We start from the raw sequence: 24,194 nt of genomic DNA, 5'->3' as shown, positions 1-24,194 counted from the left end.
TCCTGAGTAGTCCCCGCATGGATATCCAATGTTTTACCCAAGAGGACGCCGTCGTCATTTAACCATACAGTAAAGCTGCATGCCCTCAGGAAGAATTTACGGCTGTAGTTTTCCCTTGCTTTCAGCTGTTCGCTGTACCGGCACAGCAAAGCCATTTTGGTTAATGTTACAAGTACAGGTCAGTCAATCACCCAGACTGTTGCCCCTACAACTGCTGAAAAGGCTGCTGCCCCTCTTCAGGAACCACATGTTTGCCTGGCCTCTTAACAGATACCCCTCCATTGTGGTTGCACTTAGGGTACAGCTATCTGTATCACTGAGGCATGCAAGCCTCCCTACCAACAGCAAGGTCCATGGTTCATGGGGGGGGAGTAACAATAGTTAAATGCATCACCTACAATAGTAGTAGTAACAATAACATAAAGAAGATGAAGTAGATAAAGGAAAAACATATTTGCAATAATATGCAGTACCAGAAACACAGTTTTCCATTCAGTCTGTATGTTCTCTTTTGTATTTTCAACACTACACTCCCTTTTTTTTACTCATCCAAAAGTTGTTTTCCACGTGAAGAAAATCTTTTTTACGCCAATCCCAGTTTTAAATTTATCTTTGCCCTATGAATTTGCCTGTGAGTATTGCTTTACCTTAAATCAGCCTCCAGAGACGAAAATTTCCTTCAGTTTTCTTTAAATTTTTGAAGAGAAAACGTTTGGTTATCATTAGGGAATGATTTTTTTTACTTGTCATTGTATCAAAGAGTATCAATTTATATTCATCATTTATTTCTCTGACCCCTGCAATACTGAACTTTGATGTCACTGTTTACAATGTGTTAGAAAAGAAATAAGATTGAAGTGTGATCAGCATTGTTCTTCTCTTGCACCGAGCCGGATAGCGCAGTGGTTAGCACACTGGACTTGCATTTGGGAGGATGATGGTTCAAACCTGTATCTGGCCATCTTGATGTAGGTTTTCCGTGATTTCCCTAAAATAGCTGGGATGGTTCCGTTAAAGGGGCCCGGCTGCTTTCATTCTCCAGCCTTCTGTAATCCAAGCTTACGCCGCCTCTAATGACCTCATTGCCAGCAGGATGTTAAACACTTGTCTTCTCTTTTCAAGCATAAAACAGTAATTTCTTCAGTTATGTAATTTGTTTAGAACTAAATTTTTTTTTTTAAGAATACGTAGTTACATTACATTAATACTTGTTCTATGGATCATGAACATGAAATTTTATGGAATGTGTCAGTAATTGATGATGTGTCACTATTATTGTAGTGTGTAAATATGGCACTTGTTATCCGATAATATGACACATTACATAGGTAGTTGTACCAGTAGATATGCTTTAGCTGCGTTGTAACTGGATTTTGCTAATTGTGTCATAATAATTATTTTGAGGGGACTGATGACCTCAGATGTTAAGTCTCATAGTGCTTAGAGCCACTTGAGCCATTTGAATTATTTTGAACCATCCCTGTATATATGATACCTTTTATTGGCAAATCTGAAACCTTCACCGCTCATAATTGGGCAAGTTGCATACAGGGTGTACGGCCGAACTTTCAGGAAACATTCCTCAGGCACAAATAAAGAAAAGATGTTATGTGGACATGTGTCCAGAAATGCTTAATTTCCATGTTAGAGCTCATTTTAGTTTCGTTCTTCCACCTACGCTCAATGGAGCACGTTATCATGATTTCATATGGGATACTCTACCTGTGCTGCTAGAACGTGTGCCTTTACAAGTACGACACAACATGTGGTTCATGCACAATGGAGCTCCTGCACATTTCAGTCGAAGTGTTCGAACGCATCTCAACAACAGATTTGGTGACTGATGGATTGGTAGAGGCGGACCAATTCCATGGCCTCCACGCTCTCCTGACCTCAACCCTCTTGACTTTCATTTATGGGGGCATTTGAAAGCTCTTGTCTACGCAATCCCGGTACCAAATGTAGAGACTCTTCGTGCTCGTATTGTGGACGGCTGTGATACAATACGCCATTCTCCAGGGCTGCATCAGCGCATCAGGGATTCCATGCGACGGAGGGTGGATGCATGTATCCTCGCTAACGGAGGACATTTTGAACATTTCCTATATCAAAGTGTTTGAAGTCACGCTGGTACGTTCTGTTGCTGTTTGTTTCCATTCCATGATTAATGTGATTTGAAGAGAAGTAATAAAATGAGCTCTAACATGGAAAGTAAGTGTTTACAGACACATGTCCACATAACATATTTTCTTTCTTTTGTGTGTGAGGAATGTTTCTTGAAAATTTGGCCGTACCTTTTTGTAACACCCTGTATATCTTATTGTCAAGGAATACATGTAGGCCTATTAACATCCACAATGCCCATGGTCTTGCCACTGTTGGACACTACCTATCCCAATGGCGATGGATTTCAGACTACAGCCACCTTGCTGATCACCATGACTAACTGTATCCTCAACCACAATTACTTCTCCTTTAAAAGCATCACCTACAATCAAATCCTTTGTAGGGCAATGGGCACTAGCATGGCACCATCCTCCACAAGCTATTCATGGGCCATATAGAGGAGTCTTTCCTAACCTCCCAGAAACCTAAACCCCTCACCTTGTTCAGATTTATTAATGACATTTTCGTAATCTGGAATGAGGGTGAGCACACCCTATTCATTTTCATCCAAAACCTCGACACCTTCTCCCACATTCTCTTCACCTGGTCCTCCTCAACCAAACAAGCTGCCTTCTTTGATGTTGATGTTCACTTTAAAGATGGGTACATCTGTACCCCTGTCCATAAAACTTACCAACCACCGGCAGTACATCCACTTTGATAGCTGCTATCGATTCCATACCAAAAGTCTCCTGCATACAGCCTAGCTACCAGTGGCTGTTGCATATGTGGTGATGAGCAGTTCTTCTCCAAATATATTAAGAATATCAATGATGCCTTCACAGGCCAAAATTACCCTCCCAACCGTGCTCGAAAACAAATGTCCCGTGCCATATCTCCGCAGTCCTCACCACCTCCCAAAGTCCCACCAGATGACTCAATACCATGCTGAACTGGCGCAGCTGAATCATATTCTCTGCCAGCATTTTGACTACCTCTCTTCTTGCCCTGAAATGAGGAATGTCGTACCACTATCCTTCCCACCCCTACCGCAGTAGTATATGTTTCGGCTGAAAGCTTACTTGTTTAGCAGTCTTTGTTGTGCCTTTGTACAACTCAGAATCTTCACTACATGCTGAATAACAGTCTATCCTTTTCATAATATTGTTATTATTCCATCCTTCATTTTCCATTGTTCAGTTAGAAATAAACATACAATAAAATAAGAATAAATGAATAAAATGCATGTGGCTAGTATGTACCTTAATAACTAAAAAATAGTTATTTAATCAGTTTCTTGATTAAAAATGGTAGCCACCTAAGTTAAATATTTGGATTAACTGAAGCCTTCAATACCGCTTTTCAAACTCACCGAAAAACTGTCACCTTTCAACCTAACCTAGATATTGGGGAACACTACAGATCAGTATCTCACCACAAATGAGATTTTGTATTCACATTTGTTGGCTTTGCCAACTCTCAACCAGCTTCTCACTCTTCAGTTCAATTCATATCTCAGTTTACACTGTAGATCAGTAAAAAAAAGAAGACATTGCGCTGTCTGCACATGTACGTCGTCACATGCCCCAACAACATTAAGTCATGGAATGGAGCTGATATCTGGTATTCGTAAGTTTAGTTGACCTAATGGTTTGGTTGTGAGTTGGCAGAGCAGTATCAAAGACTTTGAGTAATCCATAGTGCACATTTGTGTGAGGAAGCTCTTTTATGTAATTATATAGAATCATACAGATATCAAGTATGGCCACCTTTCCTCCATTCAGGAATTTTAACAAATTGCAGTTCTTCAGTCACTTAAATTAATACTGTGACGTTGATGAAATGTGACAGTCAAAAGAAGAACTGTAATACAATGTTTCTGGGCAGAAAAGTCTTGGAAGATGGAATTCTGTGTTGTGACCTTCAGTGTGGCATCTTCTGGGTCAGTGCCATTATAACCACTGAGAAACTGTGTGGATTATTGAAATCCATTTGTGACTGTACATAAGACGAAATTAGACTTTCCTTCAGATTGGTAGACGGAACATGAATTTCAGTTTTGTTGATAACTTTTCACATTGCTCTCTGTACAAAGGAATTTAACTTCTGAATCCAGCGTCATATTGTAGCTCTTATGGTCAGTAATCAGTTTATTATTGTAGAACTTTAGTCTATGGTAAGATATTTCACATTCCACTTCCACTGATAAAATTCACATAGCCATAATTTATACTAAGTTGCTTTCATATTGCTCCGTTTGAAGATTACGGTGATCAATGGTCTCATATTGTTCTCAGTTAGGAACAACTGAGTCACTAGCTATTACACTCTTCTCAGTGCCTGTTGCATGTAAAAAAAAGTAGTCTGGGCTGGAAAGCTTCCTATGTAGCTGAATTAAGAATGACAACAACCTGGGCTTTCCATTGTTTGAACTAAGAGGTTATTAGGAAGTGAAGCTGTGTGGTGTCCTGTAAGTAACATATGCAGATATTCCGAGATGTCCTAAAATCCAAACAAGTTATATAAAAAAACTCTCAGACCATACCAAAAAAACTGACTTGTTGACTAGTATGTAGACAGACATTTGAACTCTGTAGTATAGCTTTGTCAGTAAGGGGCTTTGAGTTATATACTGTGTACTTCATACCAGTACCTCTCAAGGTTGATTAAGTTCTCCTATGCCTTATAATAAAGAGATCAAGACTTTTTCTCATTCCCGTCCATGAAGGGATAGGCGGGCTGTTTGAGCGCTTGCATTACCCTTTTCAGCCTTTTGTTGTACAGATACATTTGTTGTTTGTTACAACTATTTGGTTGTTGCAGTGACTTTACATAGCTAGGGTTATAGTTTAAGCTTTATGCTTTGAAGCGGCTGTTGTGTGCACTTTTTTTTTGGTTCTTGTAGTGTTGTTTCATTTGGTGTGCGCGTGCTGGTGGTGTTGTTTTGTGCTACTTCTTAGAGAGAGAGAGAGAGAGAGAGAGAGAGAGACAATTTTCTTTATATGATCCGCTATTGGTGGGAGCCCGCCCATGAACCATGGACCTTGCTGTTGGTGGGGAGGCTTGCGTGCCTCAGCGATACAGATAGCCGTACCGTAGGTGCAACCACAATGGAGGGGTATCTGTTGAGAGACCAAACAAACGTGTGGTTCCTGAAGAGGGGCAGCAGCCTTTTCAGTAGTTGCAAGGGCAACAGTCTGGATGATTGACTGATCTGGCCTTGTAACAATAACCAAAACGGCCTTGCTGTGCTGGTACTGCAAACGGCTGAAAGCAAGGGGAAACTACAGCCGTAATTTTTCCCGAGGGCATGCAGCTTTACTGTATGATTAAATGATGATGGCGTCCTCTTGGGTAAAATATTCTGGAGGTAAAATAGTCCCCCATTCGGATCTCCGGGCGGGGACTACTCAAGAGGATGTCGTTATCAAGAGAAAGAAAACTGGCGTTCTACGGATCGGAGCGTGGAATGTCAGATCCCTTAATCGGGCAGGTAGGTTAGAAAATTTAAAAAGGGAAATGGATAGGTTAAAGTTAGATATAGTGGGAATTAGTGAAGTTCGGTGGCAGGAGGAACAAGACTTCTGGTCAGGTGACTACAGGGTTATAAACACAAAATCAAATAGGGGTAATGCAGGAGTAGGTTTAATAATGAATAGGAAAGTAGGAATGCAGGTAAGCTACTACAAACAGCATAGTGAACGCATTATTGTGGCCAAGATAGATACGAAGCCCACACCTACTACAGTAGTACAAGTTTATATGCCAACTAGCTCTGCAGAGGATGAAGAAATTGATGTATGATGAGATAAAAGAAATTATTCAGATAGTGAATTGAGACGAAAATTTAATAGTCATGGGTGACTGGAATTCGACAGTAGGAAAAGGGAGAAAAGAAAACGTAGTAGGTGAATATGGATTGGAGCTAAAAAATGAAAGAGGAAGCCGCCTGGTAGAATTTTGCACAGAGCACAACATAATCATAGCTAACACTTGGTTTAAGAATCGTGAAAGAAGGTTGTATACATGGAAGAACCCTGGAGATACTAAAAGGTATCAGATAGATTATATAATGGTAAGACAGAGATTTAGGAACCAGGTTTTAAATTGTAAGACATTTCCAGGGGCAGATGTGGACTCTGACCACAGTCTATTGGTTATGACCTGTAGATTAAAACTGAAGAAACAGCAAAAAGGTGGGAATTTAAGGAGATGGGACCTGGATAAACTGAAAGAACCAGAGGTTGTGCAGAGTTTTAGGGAGAGCATAAGGGAACAATTGACAAGAATGGGGGAAAGAAATACAGTAGAAGAAGAATGGGTAGCTTTGAGGGATGAAGTAGCGAAGGCAGCAGAGGATCAAGTAGGTAAAAAGACGAGGGCTAGTAGAAATCCTTGGGTAACAGAAGAAATATTGAATTTAATTGATGAAAGGAGAAAATATAAAAATGCAGTAAATGAAGCAGGCAAAAAGGAATACAAACGTCTCAAAAATGAGATCGACAGGAAGTGCAAAATGGCTAAGTAGAGATGGCTAGAGGACAAATGTAAGGATGTAGAGGCCTATCTCACTAGGGGTAAGATAGATACTGCCTACAGGAAAATTAAAGAGACCTTTGGAGATAAGAGAACGACTTGTATGAATATCAAGAGCTCAGATGGAAACCCAGTTCTAAGCAAAGAAGGGAAAGCAGAAAGGTGGAAGTAGTATATAGAGGGTCTATACAAGGGCGATGTACATGAGGACAATATTATGGAAATGGAAGAGGATGTAGATGAAGATGAAATGGGAGATATGATACTGCGTGAAGAGTTTGACAGAGCACTGAAAGACCTGAGTCGAAACAAGGGCCCTGGAGTAGACAACATTCCATTGGAACTACTGACGGCCTTGGGAGAGCCAGTCCTGACAAAACTCTACCATCTGGTGGGCAAGATGTATGAAACAGGCGAAATACCCTCAGACTTCAAGAAGAATATAATAATTCCATTCCCAAAGAAAGCAGGTGTTGACAGATGTGAAAATTACCGAACTATCAGTTTAATAAGTCACAGCTGCAAAATACTAACACGAATTCTTTACAGACGAATGGAAAAACTAGTAGAAGCCAACCTCGGGGAAGATCAGTTTGGATTCCATAGAAATGTTGGAACACGTGAGGCAATACTGACCTTACGACTTATCTTAGAAGAAAGATTAAGGACAGGCAAACCTACGTTTCTAGCATTTGTAGACTCAGAGAAAGCTTTTGACAATGTTGACTGGAATACTCTCTTTCAAATTCTAAAGGTGGCAGGGGTAAAATACAGGGAGCGAAAGGCTATTTACAATTTGTACAGAAACCAGATGGCAGTTATAAGAGTCGAGGGACATGAAAGGGAAGCAGTGGTTGGGAAGGGAGTAAGACAGGGTTGTAGCCTCTCCCCGATGTTGTTCAATCTGTATATTGAGCAAGCAGTAAAGGAAACAAAAGAAAAATTCGGAGTAGATATTATAATTCATGGGGAAGAAATAAAAACTTTGAGGTTCGCCGATGACATTGTAATTCTGTCAGAGGCAGCAAAGAAAGGACTTGGAAGAGCAGTTGAATGGAATGGACAGTGTCTTGAAAGGAGGATATAAGATGAACATCAACAAAAGCAAAACAAGGCTAATGGAATGTAGTCTAATTAAGTCGGGTGATGCTGAGGGAATTAGATTAGGAAATGAGCCACTTAAAGTAGTAAAGGAGTTTTGCTATTTGGGGAGCAAAATAACTGATAATGGTCCAAGTAGAGAGGATATAAAATGTAGACTGGCAATGGCAAGGAAAGCGTTTCTGAAGAAGAGAAATTTGTTAACATCGAGTATAGATTTAAGTGTCAGGAAGTCATTTCTGAAAGTATTTGTATGGAGTGTAGCCATGTATGGAAGTGAAACATGGACGATAAATAGTTTGGACAAGAAGAGAATAGAAGCTTTCGAAATGTGGTGCTACAGAAGAATGCTGAAGATTAGATGGGTAGATCACATAACTAATGAGGAGGTATTGAATAGGATTGGAGAGAAGAGAAGTTTGTGGCACAACTTGACCAGAAGAAGGGATCGGTTGGTAGGTCATGTTCTGAGGCATCAAGGGATCACCAGTTTAGTATTGGAGGGCAGCATGGATGGTAAAAATCGTAGAGGGAGACCAAGAGATGAATACACTAAGCCGATTCAGAAGGATGTAGGTTGCAGTAGGTACTGGGAGATGAAAAAGCTTGCACAGGATAGAGTAGCATGGAGAGCTGCATCAAACCAGTCTCAGGACTGAAGACCACAACAACAACAACATTGGTGGGAGGCAAGGATAATTTGAAGATATACAATTGAATTTAGAGAGCAGTTGTCAATTGGGTGTTTGTTTAAGGTACTGTCCTGTTTACATCAGGTCCTCCTGTCACCTTAGGGAAATGACTTTCATGGTAGTGATGAACAGTTACATATTGTAATTTTTAGTCTATGCTACGTTTTATGTCTAACTTAATTCTATCGTGTGTATATATATGTGTGTGTGTGTGTGTGTGTGTGTGTGTGTGTGTGTGTGTGTGTGTGTGTGTGTGTGTGTGTGTGTGTGTTTACGGGGCTAGTTTCTCTGTCTTTGGTCCAGATATGGGGGAAGTGAGATGTCTTGGGTTAGGGGTTCCATGGTGGGGGCAAAGTCTGGGTATTCTTGACTGGTGTTGTGTGCTACTGTCTGGTTGGATGTATTTGAATTTTGGTCGCCTATTCGTTTGTGGTCTTCTCAGGAAGTCATCCATGTCTGGGCGTTTGGTTAATATGTCTCTCCCGTAGTTTGCCCTGGGTTTAGTCAGTCTGGTTTGTAGCGGTTCCACGCCAGTGATGTCATAGGTGTGAGCCTTGGCAGTCTAGAAATGCTGCATAAGAGTTGTCTCTTGCTTGAGTAAAGTCATTCTGCTACCAGTTTATGCAGGACCCCTAAGGGGCTTGAAGCATATTCTATCACAGGTCTGATTAAGTCTTGTAGGTGTGGATCGCAGTTTGATTGTCACATCTGTGGAATCGTCCTTGTACTCGTCTGATTAGACTTTGTCTTTTTCTTGTCATGTTAAGCAGGTATGTGAGGTTTGTTTTACAGTTTAGATGTTTGTCTAGGTACACACCTAGGTACCCGGCAGTGTCATTAAGTCTCAGTGATGTGTTCCAGAGCATCAGTTGTATGTCATCTGTGTTTTGCTGTCGTTTTTTTTGCCAGGTGTCTATGTCTGAATAAGACCATTTGGGTTTTGGATGGGTTTGGACGGATTCTCCATTTTGCCATCCAGGTTTCTAGTTGTTGTAGGCAGGTTTGTGTCTTTCATTGTATGGTTGTCATCTTCAGTTCCCTACACCAGTAGGCGGTGTCGTCAGCAAAAAGTCCTACCGTTTTTGTAGGGATTGTTGTCGTTGGTATGTCAGCCGTGTAAAGTACATATAGTAGCGGGGACAATATGCCTCATTGTGATACTCCTGCTTGGGGTGTAAATTATAGAGAGGAAGCACCGCCGACATGTACCTTGCATTTCCTGTTTGTGAAATATGCCCAACTGGTTCAATTTGTAGAGCAGTCCTGTGTGTCAGAGCACACTTTATGTCTAATAAGACTGTGAGCGTGCAGTGCCCTCTCTTAAAACGTTGCATTATTCTGTTGGTCAATTTGATTAGTGGGTCATTGGAATGATTTTGTCGGAAGCCTGATTGTGTCAAGGGGAGGATTTCTTTGCATTCTATATACATTTTCATGCGGTCAGTTAGTATCCTTTTGTATGTTTTTCCTTTGACGTTGAGTAGAGATATCTGTCTATAGGGTCACGCGTCAGTCTTTGCTTTGTCTGGTTTTGGTAACATTATTGATTTGCTAGTTTCCCAGCTGATTGGTAATGTTTTGTTGGTGAGACAGTTGTTATAGATGAGGGAAAGAAGGGGTACCAAGAGGTGGGCTGGGGCTTTCTGGAGGAGGTGTATGCAACTTATGTCATTCTATCCAGGGGCTGTGTTGCATCCTGAGTAGATTGCATTTATGATTTCTGTGTTGGTGATTTCCGCCGTCAGTGTGTTCTCATCTTCTGTCTTGTTGTTGGGATATTTAAGTATAGGGTAGTTGGTGCTCTATGTGTTGTCAGAAGTTGTCATCGAATTTAGCAACTTGTGGGAAAGGATATACTTGCTGTAGTACTTGTCTAAATGCCTCAGCTTGTTCTACTTTGTCTGTTGTTGGCTCGTTGTCCACTATTAATGTGGTGTTTTTTGTTGTCCTGTTAGTGTTTTAAAGTGTTGCCAGAATTTCCCTTCTTCCCTGTAGTTTAGTCTTCTGCATGTGCTGTCCCATTGTCTTTGTTGGTATTCAGATATGATTCTTTTAATTCTGGCATTCAGTCTGCTGTTCCATTGTCTTTTCAGGTCTGGTTTATTGTCGTGTCTGATTTGTCTGTAAAGTTGTTTCTTCTGTCGTATTAGGTTGACGGATTCCTGTGGGATGGCTCGTTTCCAATTTTCGACTACTATAGTGGGAATGCCTTCATCTGTTGCTTGATGTATGGCAGTCTCTATTCTGTTGGTGGCGTGTTGGAGGTCGTCGTAATCCCAGTCGGCATTTGTATATTTGTGCATCATTCGCCTTGTGGGGATATGGTCTGGAGGCAGGGTGGCACTGGTCGAAAAAAGGATTGGTTGGTGGTCGCTCGTTATAGCCTACAACAGGCTCTGACATTGTGTTGCTAATGTTGTGTCCATATAGCACGTGGTCTGGTGTCGAGTGGCTTTAGTGACCTATGAAGGTCGGTTGGCTGACTGGTAGTCGGTCCATCAGCTCTCTTGTCAGGAAGTCAAATAGATGTCGGCCGTTTCCATTATCGGCTGTGTCTCCTAGTCTATGGTGCCTTGCATTAAAGCCTCGTAGTATTATGTATTTATTGTACTTCATCATATGTCGTAGAAAGTGCAATAGTATTGGCATTGAGGATGGGTTTTACAGGCAGGTTATCATGAGAGTGTGTCTGTTCCTGTTTCTTATCTATACTATAACTGCTCCCATAGTATTAAGTGGTGCCGGCAGAGGGACTTCCTTTGCTGCTATTGTGTCCTGTGCAAGCAGTGCTACTCCACCTCTTCCATCTGGTCTGCCCTCCTGTAATTTAGGGAGGCCAAAAGTGTCTATATTCCTTAGCCATGTCTCGGTGATGCCTGGAACATGGACGCCTTCCTGTTGTATTGTATGCATTAATAATGTGTGTTTCGGTTTGACGCATTGAGTGTTTACAGATAAGAGACGTAGTGTGTCGGCATGTAGTGTGTTGGCCATCGTGGAGGTGCCTGGAAAGGGTGTAGGTGGGAAGTTGGGGGAGAGGGGTGCCCGTTTAGTTTGTGTTCTGTGGTGTGTGTTGTGGTGTATGCTGAGGTGTGTGCCTAAAGTGAGTTTTGGGGTGCCAATAGTCAATGTATCTTGTTTCCTGCCTGTGTCACCTTAGTCTTTTTCCCTGCTGTCTTGGAACAAGTTCAGCATAGTTACAGCAAGAAATCGCACCAGGTCTTCCTTTAACACAATCTCCTGTTTCAGGTCATTGTCGTTATTTGCGAGTGGTGCTAGCTCATTGATGACTTTGATGGGCACACGTGTTTCTTCGCTCGTGGCCTCTTTGGGATGCTTGCGGCGCTTGTAGGAGAGGGCTGAGTGGTTGCCCTGCAGTTTGCACACTGTTCTTTCTCCTTAGGTTGCAGTTAAAGAGTTAGTGCAATTCCCTGTATTTTGGGTTTGTTTGTTTTCTGCAGTTTGCTGTGGTGTGCTCAAAGTTCAAGCACCTGCCACATTGCGTGGGCCGGGGAAGGGGTGGGGGGTGTCCCGGGTGCCCTGTGGGGGCTCTGCTCATTGCATGGTAAACTTTGTTTTCGCTCTTTCAGTCAGGAGTGTGTCCACAGTTTGTTGGCAATGCGTTATCACCCAGAACTTCTGTGTGAGCGCATTATTGCTTCCTGTCCTTAATGTGCCATGCCTTTACTATGCCATAGCCTTGTTGACGAAGTTGATCAGTCACTGATTCTGTTGTGCTATGAGGAATTTGTTTTAGGATGACACACATTGAGGGATTCTTCTTGTGTCTCCCTTGGTCACCTCGTGGTTCTCTTGTGTGTCTGGGGCTTACAAAAACCTCAGGATACCCACATCTTCTAAGTTTGGTCATGATTTCCCTCTTAGTGTCTCCCACCTGACCCCAGATATAGGCTGCTGTCCCGTTATGGTTAGTTTTGAGGTCCGTGATGATCCTGAGGGAGTCTTGTTTAAGGTACTTCGTCATGTCTGATGCTAGTGTGGGTTGCTTAGTGCTTTTGGGGAGGTTTTTCAGTTCCTATTTCATGGGCTAAGGGTCTCTAATTTCCTGTCCCTTTGCCTGGGAGGACGATTCACTTGGGGTCCTACTTCTGTTCGGTGAGGGAGAGGGACTGGCTGGGGGGCTTACTGTTATATTAGGGTAGGTTGGTGGTGGGTGGTGGTGGTGGTGGGTGGTGGGTGGTGGTGGTGGTGGTGGGGGTGGGGGGGGGTGGCCTTGGTCACTGTCGCTGCTCATGGTGTTTTAGTCAGTCTGAGTGCCCTACTGTGAGTGTGGTTGTGCTCGGGATGCCAGCTTCACACTTAGTTGGCACCTTGTGTTGGCTGCTGCCTCAGCCTGAAGGTTTCCGTGTGTCAATTCATCTACTCGACACGTGCGCAGGTAACGGGGCAGTGCTGTCGGCCCTGACATGGAATGTTCCCTAATCTTTGGGAGAAGGCAGAAGAGTTCTGCCGCCCAGCACTATCCGACATGACACTTTTGCCGCAACCAAGGTGTAGTAGCTAAACAGTGACTCTTTTGCTTTCTTTGGCACGGTGTCACAATGAAGTGGCACTGTGTGCAAGACACCTTTGTTCTTCAGTTCAGCACAGGTGGTTGTGCTGAGGCAGACAGCTGGTCATGGCGCGGTTGTCGGGATCTTCCTCCTCTGGCCTGCCTATGCGGCTGCCTTATCGCGTACCGAAGATCTCAAAGTAGCTGGTCTCACTCCGCTGCACGTCTGCTCTGATCAAGACTTAAACCCTAACTTACTTTCTTATTGTGAACCCATTGTGGGCTTTCATGTTTGAAGGGAAATTATTAATTTCTATATAAGCAACATGTGATTCTCCAGGAAAATGTATTGTGAATATTAAGAGGGTTTGATTGAATACTCGTGTCCAGTCAAATAAAGTCTAGTTGTAGTTGTTGTTATTAGTTGTTATTTATTACATAAATCAAAATTATATTTTGGCTTTTAAGAGTAGTAATTCTCTGAGTATGTGATAAAACCAATTTTCCTTAGTTCTGAAAGAAAATTTTGATAACATTTGACTAGACACATTTGTTATATTGCCACAGTTTTTGCACAAATTTGTCTTGTGGATGTAAGTAATAATACTGTAGTAATCATAGTAAGCATTTCTGCCACCAGGTACATTCCAAATATTCGTTGTCACATTTATGTTATTGTGGTAACATAGTTGACTTCTGAATCCATCTACGTGACTGCTCTGCAATTCATAGTTAATGTGGGTAGAGGGTTGATAGAGTCACTTACAGACAATTTCCATTCTTGAACAGCGTGCAGAAAAACAAACACTTAAATCTTTTCATGCAAGTTGTGGCATCTTGTAGTTTGTGATGAGCGTTTCTTCTTGCATAGTTGGGTGCCAATAAAATAGTTTTACATCCAGAGGAAATAGCAGGTGATGGAAATTTTGTGAAAAGATCTCATCACAATGAAAAATGCCTTTGTTTTAATGACTGCCATCCTCAACTCGCATATCATATCCGTTACACACACTACCATATTTCAGAGTAATACAAAGTGGACTGCCTTCTTTAAACTTTCCTGATGTTCTCCATCAGTTGTATCTGTTAAGTGTCCACACTGTGCAGCAGCACTCCAGAAGAGGATGGGCAAGCTTAATTGAGGCAGTATCTTTAGTAGGCCTGTTGCATCTTCTGAGTGTTCTGCCAATAAAATGCAGGCTTCGGTTTGCTTTCCCCACAGTTGTAATTGCTAAGTATTTCGTTGAATTGACAGCCTTTGGACTTGTGTAATTTATTATTTAATTGAAATGTAATGTAATGGATTCCCTTTACTACCTAAATCAAATGGATGACATCACACTTTTCATTATTTAGAACCAGTTGCCCCCTTTTGCTCCATACTGATATCTTATCTAAATCATTCTGCGATTAGTTTTGATCTTCTGATGACTTTACTAGATGGCATACGACCTAAGAGGGCTTCCCATATTGTCTCCTAAATTATTTTTGTAGATTAGAAACAGCAGAGGGCCTGGATCCTGTAGCACTTTCTTGGGGAATGCCAGATATCACTTTTGTTTTACTCTATGACTTTCCATCAGTTTTACTATGAACTGGGACCTTTCTGACAGGAAATCTCTAATACAGTGGCACAACTGAAATGATACTTCTTAGACTTGCAATTTGAGTAGAAGGCTGATGTGAGGAGCAGTATCAAAAGCCTTCTGGAAATCTAGAAATATGGGATCAATTTGGGATTCCCTGTTGATAGCACTCATTACCTTGTGTGAATAAGGAGCTAGCTTTGTGTTTCACAAGAACGATATTTTCTAAATCTGTGCTAACTGTTTGTCAATAGATTGTGTTTTTTGAGGTAATTCATGATGTTTGAAAACAGTATATGTTTCAGAATCCTACTGCTGGTTGACAACAGCAATATGTGTCTGTAAATCGGTGGATTACTCCCATTTCCTTTTTTGAGCATTTGTGTGACCTATGCAGTTTTCTAGTCTTTAGGTATGGATATTCTGTCAAGCAAGTTGTTTTATATGTTACTTAGTATGGAGCTTTTGTATCAGCGCACTGTGATAGGAACTTAATTGATATACAATCTGGAGAGGAGGATTTGCTTTTATTAAGTGATTTTAGCTGCTTCGCTACCCTGAGGATGTTTGTTTCCAAGTTACTGATCTTGGCAGCTTTTTTGATTCAAATTCTGTAATATTTGCTTCATCTTTTTTTGTGAAGGAATTTCAGAAAACTGTATTTAGTAACTTCGTGTTAGTGGCACTGTCATCGGTAACATTACCATTGAGAAACAAAGCAGTAACTGTAGCATTAAACATTGATTACACCTGCTTACTCAATTATTAACTGATTTATGGATTCATATAATTTTTTCATATTATTCTGACAGGATATTGAAGATTGTTGCAAGATTAATACACTGCCATGCAGCCAAGAGGAAATGGCTGTTGGTTGTGCAGTGGAAAGAGTTGTTGGTCGCTCAAATTCTTTTACGTTCAGCACTATCAATAATGATGTTAACCTAGCTGAACAACATTTCTTAAGGTAAGATTCTGCACGAATATTTATTGAAGTGAATTTGGCTGGCTTCTGTATTTATAATGCTTTGCAATTGCTAATTATGTATGGGAATTATATGTATGTCTTAATCTCTGTCCCCCTCCCCCCCCCCCCCCCATCTCTCTCTCTCTCTCTCTCTCTCTCTCTCTCTCTCTCTCTCACTGTCCGTCACCTCTGCCCTCCCCCTCTCTTCCCCAAAATCTCTCTGACCATCTCCTTCTACTTCTTTTCTTTGTTCATTTTCTCCCCCTTCATTTCTCTCTCAATATTTCTTCTCCTCTCTCTCTGACCATGAGCATTGTTTGCTATTATCGCAAATGCGAATGAAGCCTTGATTGGGAAATGAAGTCACTTTAAATGAATGGGTAAATCCACTGAGTTCATTATTATGAGGGGTATGAGAGAGACCTCTCAAGCTGCTGGATTGTGAGGATTCTAGCATCAGTGACGGTATTTCTCATACTTTTAATCTGTGAATGGATGGGACTGCAAATTTTCGGATGGTGCAGATTCCATAGTACAGTAGTATTCTAATCATAAGTTGATAAGCCATGAATGAAGCATTCCTCTTTCCTCATAAAAGTGACTAAATGAAGAAAACAAATCAACACACTGGTGTGTGTACAGCTTTTGTTTAAAATCATGCATAAGGAGGAAGAGTATGTGTGGAAGAAACAATTTGTGCAATGGTTTAAATGACCTGATAACTAAGTTAAAGTGGACTGTGAGGAAGAAAATGAAATTACACATATTCACAGCCTTATGTTAGTAGATTTTAATAGAAAATACATACAATGTTGTTTACAGAAATATATATCTTGTGTCCATCTGAACATTTATTAGAGTATCGTGTAAAAATCTGAAGTAAATTGGTCAAGAACGTTTAGAGATTTTTGGTAACAACGTTAAACTGCAACTTTCTTTATGTAATAGTATAGATTGTAATCTACAAGTGGCTAGTCTTGTGGTAATATAATTAAAAATAAGAGAGAGAGACAGACAGACAGAGTGTTTGTGCTAAAGTTGGAAAAGAAGTAAAAGCTCACATTTTAATTTGGCCTCATAAGAAACCATTTTGCCTCCATTGCAACAAGCATGGACATGCCCAAAGTGTTTGTAAATTGCAAAGGGCTTGCTATATACACACAAAAAAAAAAAATAAATGGCTCAGTGCATTCAATAAAAATACTATGGAACCCAGGAAATCCTCAAAAGTCTCTGACTTACAACTTCTGGGAAAAAATATCATTGCAAATAGATATAGGTGCATTAGATTCCCTGATTAATTGGGACATACAGCACTTGGCCTCCAGCACTGCCAAACCATTTGAAGTTGTTGAATTATGTAACCAGTTTTCAGCATTGTTTTCTCCAGACTTGGGTGGCAATAAATATAAAATCACAAACTGGTATGCAACCGTCCCTGGTTCCACATTCTGAAAAGCTCAGGCGAGACTTTAAGTATTAACTAGAGTGTTAAACGGGTACTGCAGTAACTGTAATTGCGCCTACTTCCTCTAATGTGAGGGCATTACCTGTGATTGCTGTGTGCTCAATAAATAGCTCTCTATGATTGTGTGGAGACTTTGTCTCAAGGTGGAACCTTTGTTGTGGTTACAGACTGATCCGAAACATAGCTCAAAGTCTAGGGTAGGTTGACAGGTGTCAGTTTGACTGTGAGCTGGTGAGGCTGACAAATACAGAAGTTTTGTAATAGACTGAACTGCAGCATAGCCAGAGGTCTATGTTAGCTTGGAAGCAGATTGTTTCATCTTACATTATTTCCTGTATACTTGTGCCCACAGTACTACAGTATGGGCTATGAGTAACACTAATCAAATTGCGAAGATATGACAAAAGCAAAAATTTAAAGCTCAGTAATAACTTGTTGTTTGTTACCTTGTTACTGTACCACTCTGGAAGAGTGATGTGTAACCCTGCTTCTACCTTTCCGACGAATAGTGCTCACAAACAGTAAAGAGAGAATAATTTAATGTATACGAGAGCGCAGCTATTGTACGATTTTTTTATGCATTCTGCATGTGGTGAGTAATCTTGAGAGGAAGTGTGTGTCTTCAAGGTGGGATGACGATTGCAGTAACTTCATGCGAGGAGGCACCTGTGGGGGTTTTGTGCATACTCCAAGTATCATCAATACAGTTTGGAGTAACATATCGACAGAGGACCAAGGGCTACAGTGAAAAACAATGTTGAAATTGATTGGAAACTGAATAATGTGTTCATTCTGTAGTCATATCCCAAACTTGTCATCTTTATGTTTATTTCAAGGTTCTGAGGTTTTAGAGTTCTGCTAATGTTCCCATAGAAAAAACTTTTTTTTATAAAGTGAAGTGCTAATGGTATTGTACTTCGAGAATGTATGGCACATAGATCTGAGAAGCGTTGCATTTATTTACGCAATTGCATGTTGACTTCCAGCATCTACTGCAGAATCAGAAAACTACGTCTACATCTACATATATACTACGCAAACCACCATATGGCGTGCTGCAGAGGGTACCATGTACCACTACTAGTCATTTTCTTTTCTGTTCCACTTGAAAATAGAGTGAGGGAAAAACAATTGTCTAATGCCTCCAAACAAAAATTAATTTGTGATGTCTTGTCTTGATGGCCCTTACATGAAATGTATGATGGCACCGGGAAAATCATTCTGCAGTCAGCTTCAAATGCCACTTCTCTAAATTTTCTCAATAGTGTTCCTTGAAAAGAATGTTACTTCCCTCCATGGATTCCCATTTGAGTGCCTAAAGCCACTCCGTAATACTTGTGTCTTGTTCAAACCACCCCTGAATTACTTGAATCTCTTTGTTTAATCCAGTCTGCTATGGGTACCAAACACTAGAGCAGTACTCAAGAATGGGTTGCACTAATGTCCTGTGTGCAGTCTGCTTTACAAATGAGCCATGCTTTCCAAAAATTCTTCCAATAAGCCAAAGTCAACCATTTGGTTTCCCTACTCCAATCCTTACGTGCTCATTCCATTTCATATCACTTTGTTTGCAATTTATGCAATTCAGTCGACATGGCTATGTCAAGCAGCACAATAGTAATGCTGTATTAGAATATCACAGGACTGTTTTTCCTACTCATTTGCATTAACTTACATTTTTCTACATTTAGTGCTAGCTACCAATTCATCACATGAGGTATATTGTCCAAGTCATCTTGTACCGTCCTACAGTCACTCGATGGTGAAACCTTCCCATACACCACAGCATTGTCAGAAAAAGCTGCAGATTGCTGCTCACCCTGCCTGCCACATCACCTACGTATATAGAAAATAACAGTGGTCCTATCACACTTCTGGGGGCAGTCCTGATAATACCATTGTCTTTGATCGAGGATGTTGTACTGGGTTTGTTAATTAAGAAGTCTTTGAGCAACTAAAATGTGTGGGAACCTATTCCGTATGCTCATACCTTTGTTAACAGTGTACAGTTGGGGACCGTGTCAGGTGCTGTCCAGAAATCTAGGAGTATGGAATCTGCCTGTTGTGCTTCACCCGTAGTTCGCAGGATGTTGTGTGAGAAAAGGACAAGCTGAATTTCACACACATGATGCTTTCTGAAATTGTGCTGATTCATGGATAGAAGCTTTTCCATCGCAAGGAAATTTATTATATTTGAACTGAGAATGTGATGAAGAAATCTGCAGCAAACGGTTTTAAGGATATTGGTGTGTAATTTTGCAGGTCCATTCTTTTACCATCCTTATATGCAGGAGTTGTCTGTGCTTTTTTCCTGTTGTATGGGACTTTGCACGGGGCATGTGATTTGTGATAAATACAAGCTAAGTAAGAGGCCAGTGCTGCAGAGTACTCTGTAAAGCCGAAAGGGATTCCATTGGAATCCATTTCTTTTCAACTCTTTCAGTTGTTTGTCTACAGCAGGGCTACCTATTACTATGTTCTCCTTATGCGAATCTGTGCATCTGTGGTCAAACAGCAGTATGTTTGTATGACTTTACGTAGGACCAAAAATTTTTTAGGTTTTCAGCAAGATCTTTTGTTAAGGTATGATGGTGGTAGTTGCTGTTTGATTTGTGCATCAATCTATTTTTACAGACGCGCAAATCTCTATCCCTCAGGGGCTCAGCATTTGTTTGCTGGTTATGGGCTTGATGACCCCTAGGTTCATAAGCTGGGGACTGATATGTGGCACCAGTCCTCTGTCACCGTAAGCTCTGGTCATGCTTCAACGATTGCTGTAGTGTATGATGGTGGAACATTGTGTGTCACAGGGATTGGGGATCTTGGCTTGACCATCCAGATCGTGAGGATGATAAAAACCTTTATAAAAAAAGCCCACAGTCTCGATGTGTGCTATGCACTGATGAGATGCATGGATTTTGAGGTGGAACAATTGTTAGCTACAACCTCTGTGGAACCTGCCACACCTCGACTGTATATGGTGTGCCTAGGCACATGGGGCACTGTCTAGGTGGATTTTTATTTCCTTAACGGCTCATCAGCTCATGGGACGAGATGGACCTTTCGAAATTTTTCTTTTCCACTTCCCAGCAGAATGGGTGGGCCACTGGTAGGCACCAACATCCAGCCAAGTAAGAGGATTCATGTAGCCATTCCTCCAGACTCAAGGATGTTTCAGAATTCTAGTGTCTATAGTAACAGAATGCCTGCTGCTAGTCAGATTGTTTTTATTAGTTAAAAGAACAGAGCAAAGGTTGGAAAAAGTCTCAAATTTTTACGTTCAAAAGGGTTTAGAAGGGTTTATAGGGATTTCAGGTACATTAAAATCTATCAAGCGGTTGTGGAATGTGATGCTGTTGGTTGAAACCTCAATTTCCCAACAAGCGACAGACCTACAGAAGGCCAAAAGCCTTGGGAAATATGCCATTGAGACTGAGCTCCATATGACCTTAAAGATGTTGTGACATGCAGGGACCCAGTGGATGTCCTCAAAGTAGGCCTGAAAGGTGAGTGGGCAGAAGAAGGCATTGTAGATGTCCATAATATCATGAAAACAGTGGAAAATAGTCTGACAAAATCTGACTGATTCATTCACACTTTTAATAGCACAAAACATCTGGAGCATATTAATGCAGGTTTTGTTCATTTAACTATGCAGTACTGTGTTCCCAAACCAATGCACTGTTTTAAATGCCAGTGATTTGGGCACAACACTGTTGGATATGATGGAGGGGCCAATTGTGGCAAATATGTTAATACTGCCCATGAACGAGTCGGATGTGCGTGAATTGCTCTGGAGCTCACCGTGTCTGGAGTAGGAGCTGCTGTGTGTTCCTTGAAGCACAAAAAATACTGGAGATCAAAATGTCAAAACGGAGGCCAGAAAGATTTATAAGGCCATGCAACACCCCCAAATCCACTACTTCATTTGATTCGGTTGTTAAACATACGGTTCAGAAACCACTGCTGCTACACAAAATGAAGTTGCTTGTGTCAGCACCAGTACCTGTGTTTGTCAGTGCACTTGCGCTGCTGCAGTTACTTTGAAGCCTGTACTACCTGCCAGAATGTCAGACAAGACCGTGGAAGCCGATGTTGTGGATCTCTCTGCTCCAAAGGTTCTGTCTGGTCCATCATCCAGTTTTGCCACTACCACTGCCGCTAGTTGTGGCTCTGAAGCCTACCCAGGGTAAAAAAAATCAAAGACAAAAGCAAAGGCAAAGACTCAGCCACTGATGGAGATATGCAGTCTGACAATTTCTTTCTCATGATTCGTCTTCAGAGCTGATGGAGCTTGATGTTCATCTCCTCCAAAGTGCGTGAATTGCTCTGGAGCCTAGGGCACACATATTGCTCCAAGAGCAAGCCGCCACCCACTATGGGCTCCCCTCCCCAGTGGAAAGACACGGTGAAAGTGCTACCTCCTTGATGAATGGCTCCCATACTACAGTGGAATGTTAATGGATTCAGGACACATGTGGACAAATTGAAACTCGTGGCACAGGCATACCCCATGTGTCTGTGTTTACAAGAAGCACATTTTAAAGCCACTGATGGCCCTTCACTATAGGGCTATACCCTTCACCAAAAGTATGTTCCTGACAGGGGACAGAGCCAAGGGAGGGGTTGGTGTGTTTGTCAATAACATGTACCATTCCTCTGCACTCATTTGTTATTGACCTATAAGCAGTAGCTGTTGCTGTTCATGTGACTAACAAGATCAGTGTCTGCTACCTGTATTTACTTCCACAGGATGCAATAGACTCTGAGGTACTTGCAGGCCTTACTGCACAACTCCCCCATCCATTTCTCCTACTGGGTGATTTCAATGCCCATAATTGGGGCATACTTGCCTCAGGGATCGAGTCTTGGAGAACGTCAGATGTCTCAAGCTGTGCATTCTTGACACAGACAATCCCACTCATTTCTCAGCTGCTACTGGGTCGTCCTCAGCCCTCAAGCTCTCTTCCTGCTCTCCAGCCCTTGCTGACTTGGCACAGTGGGAAGCAACTGATGACCATAATTCCAGTGACCACTTCCCACTGTGGATCCACTTACTGGCTGGAGGATTGCTTGAACAGAAGTGACCAAAATGGATGGTCAGTGGTGTTAACTGGCCACTGTTCAGCCAGCTGGCTGTGTTTCAACACTGCAACAGCTTCTAGGAGTGGGTGGACTGTATCACATGAGTGATCCATCATGTCACTGACTTATCCATCACAAAACCTTCAGCATATCTTAAGAGGCACCGTGTACCTTGAGGGACTGATGAGTGCCGTTCAACATTCCAGAACAGGTCTGTGGCTTGCCGACAGTTTAAATGCCACCCAATAGCCAATGACCTCTCAGCCTTTTGAGTCGCCTGAACCAAGGCTCGACACACAATTCAGGGGAGCAATGAAAGGTCGTGGCAAACATTCCTGGACTCCATCAACCATTCTACACAAAAGTATGGAAAGCCACCCAGAGGCTTTCCAGTAAACACAGTGGTTTACCAGTAGCAGCAGCATTGAAATAGGGTTGTTTCCAAACAGTGCCCGGAGACATTGCTCAGATGAGGGCAGATCATTTTGCGGCGACTACTGCCAATAGCAACCAGGATCTGGTGTTACGCCACCTCCATGCGATTGCAGATACGGATGAAGTTGGACTCTTTTTCAGATTCCACAATCCTGTGTCTTACAGCTGCCCATTTGGGAGCTGAAATCATCACTATCTGAGACTGGTGACAGTGTGTCTAGTCACATCCAAATCCAGTACTGCATGCTTAGACATTTGCCAGCACCATCAAACCTCCTCAGGGGAAACTTCCTCAGGGGATACCGCCTTAACGTAGCACTGTCCATGCAGGTGAGGAGGTTTATGTGCTCTGTATCCAGAGGGCTATGCTGGTGGTGGTGTAGCTACCAGCAGGGTCACCCATGCCAGACAGGCCGAAGGGGAGGAGCCAGACCAAGTGTGTCCCTCAATGACCTATTGAAAACCTGTCTCCTATCCTATTCCCATCCCTAGCCCATCCTTTTTCTTTTCCTTCCCATTTCCTCCACATAACCGATGCTGGTGGTTAAACCATGTATAGGGGTGCGAAGGAAATGCCAAGTCCATACGCCGAACATCTGGCAAATCATCAGTGCCTGGGCAATAAGGTGGCAGCCCCACCAAGGCAATCGGAAGCGGTGGGCCAATCACCCGCCCTTCTTAAATAACCTGATTACTGAAACTGAGACGAGAATACAAAACCGGATGGAGAAACTGGTAATGACCTTTGGCATGAAAAGGAAAACGAAAATTGGCTTTTGGAATATTCGAACCGTGAGGGAGAGTAGCAAGCTGAAACAAGTGACAAGGGAAATGAATAACTATAAGCTCAATATCCTGGGATTTAGTGAAGTGAGGTGGCCAGAGTTTGGTGAAATGTGGACATCAGATGGAATTACGTTTTTATATTCAGGATGTGAAGAGGAAGAGAAACACTGGAATGGAGTTAGGCTATTGTTGACCAAGGCAGTAAAGAAGAGCCTTCTAGAATGGAGACCTGTGTCCAGTAGGATCGTGTCTGCCAGATTTAAGACGAAGGTCCGAAACATGACACTTATCCAATGCTAGGCCCCCACAGAGATATCAGAGACTGAGGAGGAGGAGGAGTTCTATTACCTGCTACAAGAGACTGTAAGGAAAGTGAGCAAGAAAGATATCCTCATTGTTATGGAAGACACAGATGCCAAGGTGGGAGAGAACAATGAGGGTTTGGAACAGATAATGGGGGTACATGGCTTGGGGGAAATGAATGATAACGGGGAAAGATTTAGTGACTTCTGCGCGAGCGATGACCTTGTAATAGGAGGGACCTTGTTTCCTCATCGGAGATGTCATAAGATAACATGGGTATCCCCAGGTCGTATTACAGAAAATGAAAATTGACAACATCGCAGTACTCAGGAAGTTCAGGAGGAGCCTGGAAGATGTGCGGAATAGAAGAGGAGCAGATGCAAATAGGAACCACCATCTTATTACTGCCAGTTTCTGAATGAAGATTGTGGCTTCCAGAAAGAAATTTGCGCCAAGAAATGAAAGATCCACAGATAGCTGAGGGGCACCAGCTGGAACTCCAGAATAGATTCCAGGCGCTGGAACTGGAGATGGCTGAGGATAAGGACCTGAGGGAAATGTGGATTTAAGTTAAGAATACTTTTGTGCAAGTGAGTGACAGACAACTTGGCTTTAA

At 42.0% G+C, this 24,194-nt stretch overlaps 1 protein-coding gene across 1 annotated transcript in view; it reads left to right on the top strand.

Annotated features, from left to right (window-relative positions):
* Positions 1 to 24,194, top strand: part of LOC126457852 (TAF5-like RNA polymerase II p300/CBP-associated factor-associated factor 65 kDa subunit 5L) — a 154,145-nt gene that overhangs the window by 3,558 nt on the left and 126,393 nt on the right. Inside the window, exon 2 of the mRNA XM_050094492.1 lies at positions 15,347 to 15,501. Coding sequence (XP_049950449.1) covers positions 15,347 to 15,501 — 155 coding nt within the window. The remainder of the gene's footprint in view (positions 1 to 15,346; positions 15,502 to 24,194) is intronic.

Source organism: Schistocerca serialis, chromosome 2 (genome assembly GCF_023864345.2).
Source record: "Schistocerca serialis cubense isolate TAMUIC-IGC-003099 chromosome 2, iqSchSeri2.2, whole genome shotgun sequence".
Classification (NCBI taxonomy): domain Eukaryota; kingdom Metazoa; phylum Arthropoda; class Insecta; order Orthoptera; family Acrididae; genus Schistocerca; species Schistocerca serialis.
Note: the sequence above shows the minus strand (reverse complement) of the source record. Positions and strands in the feature narration are given on the sequence as shown.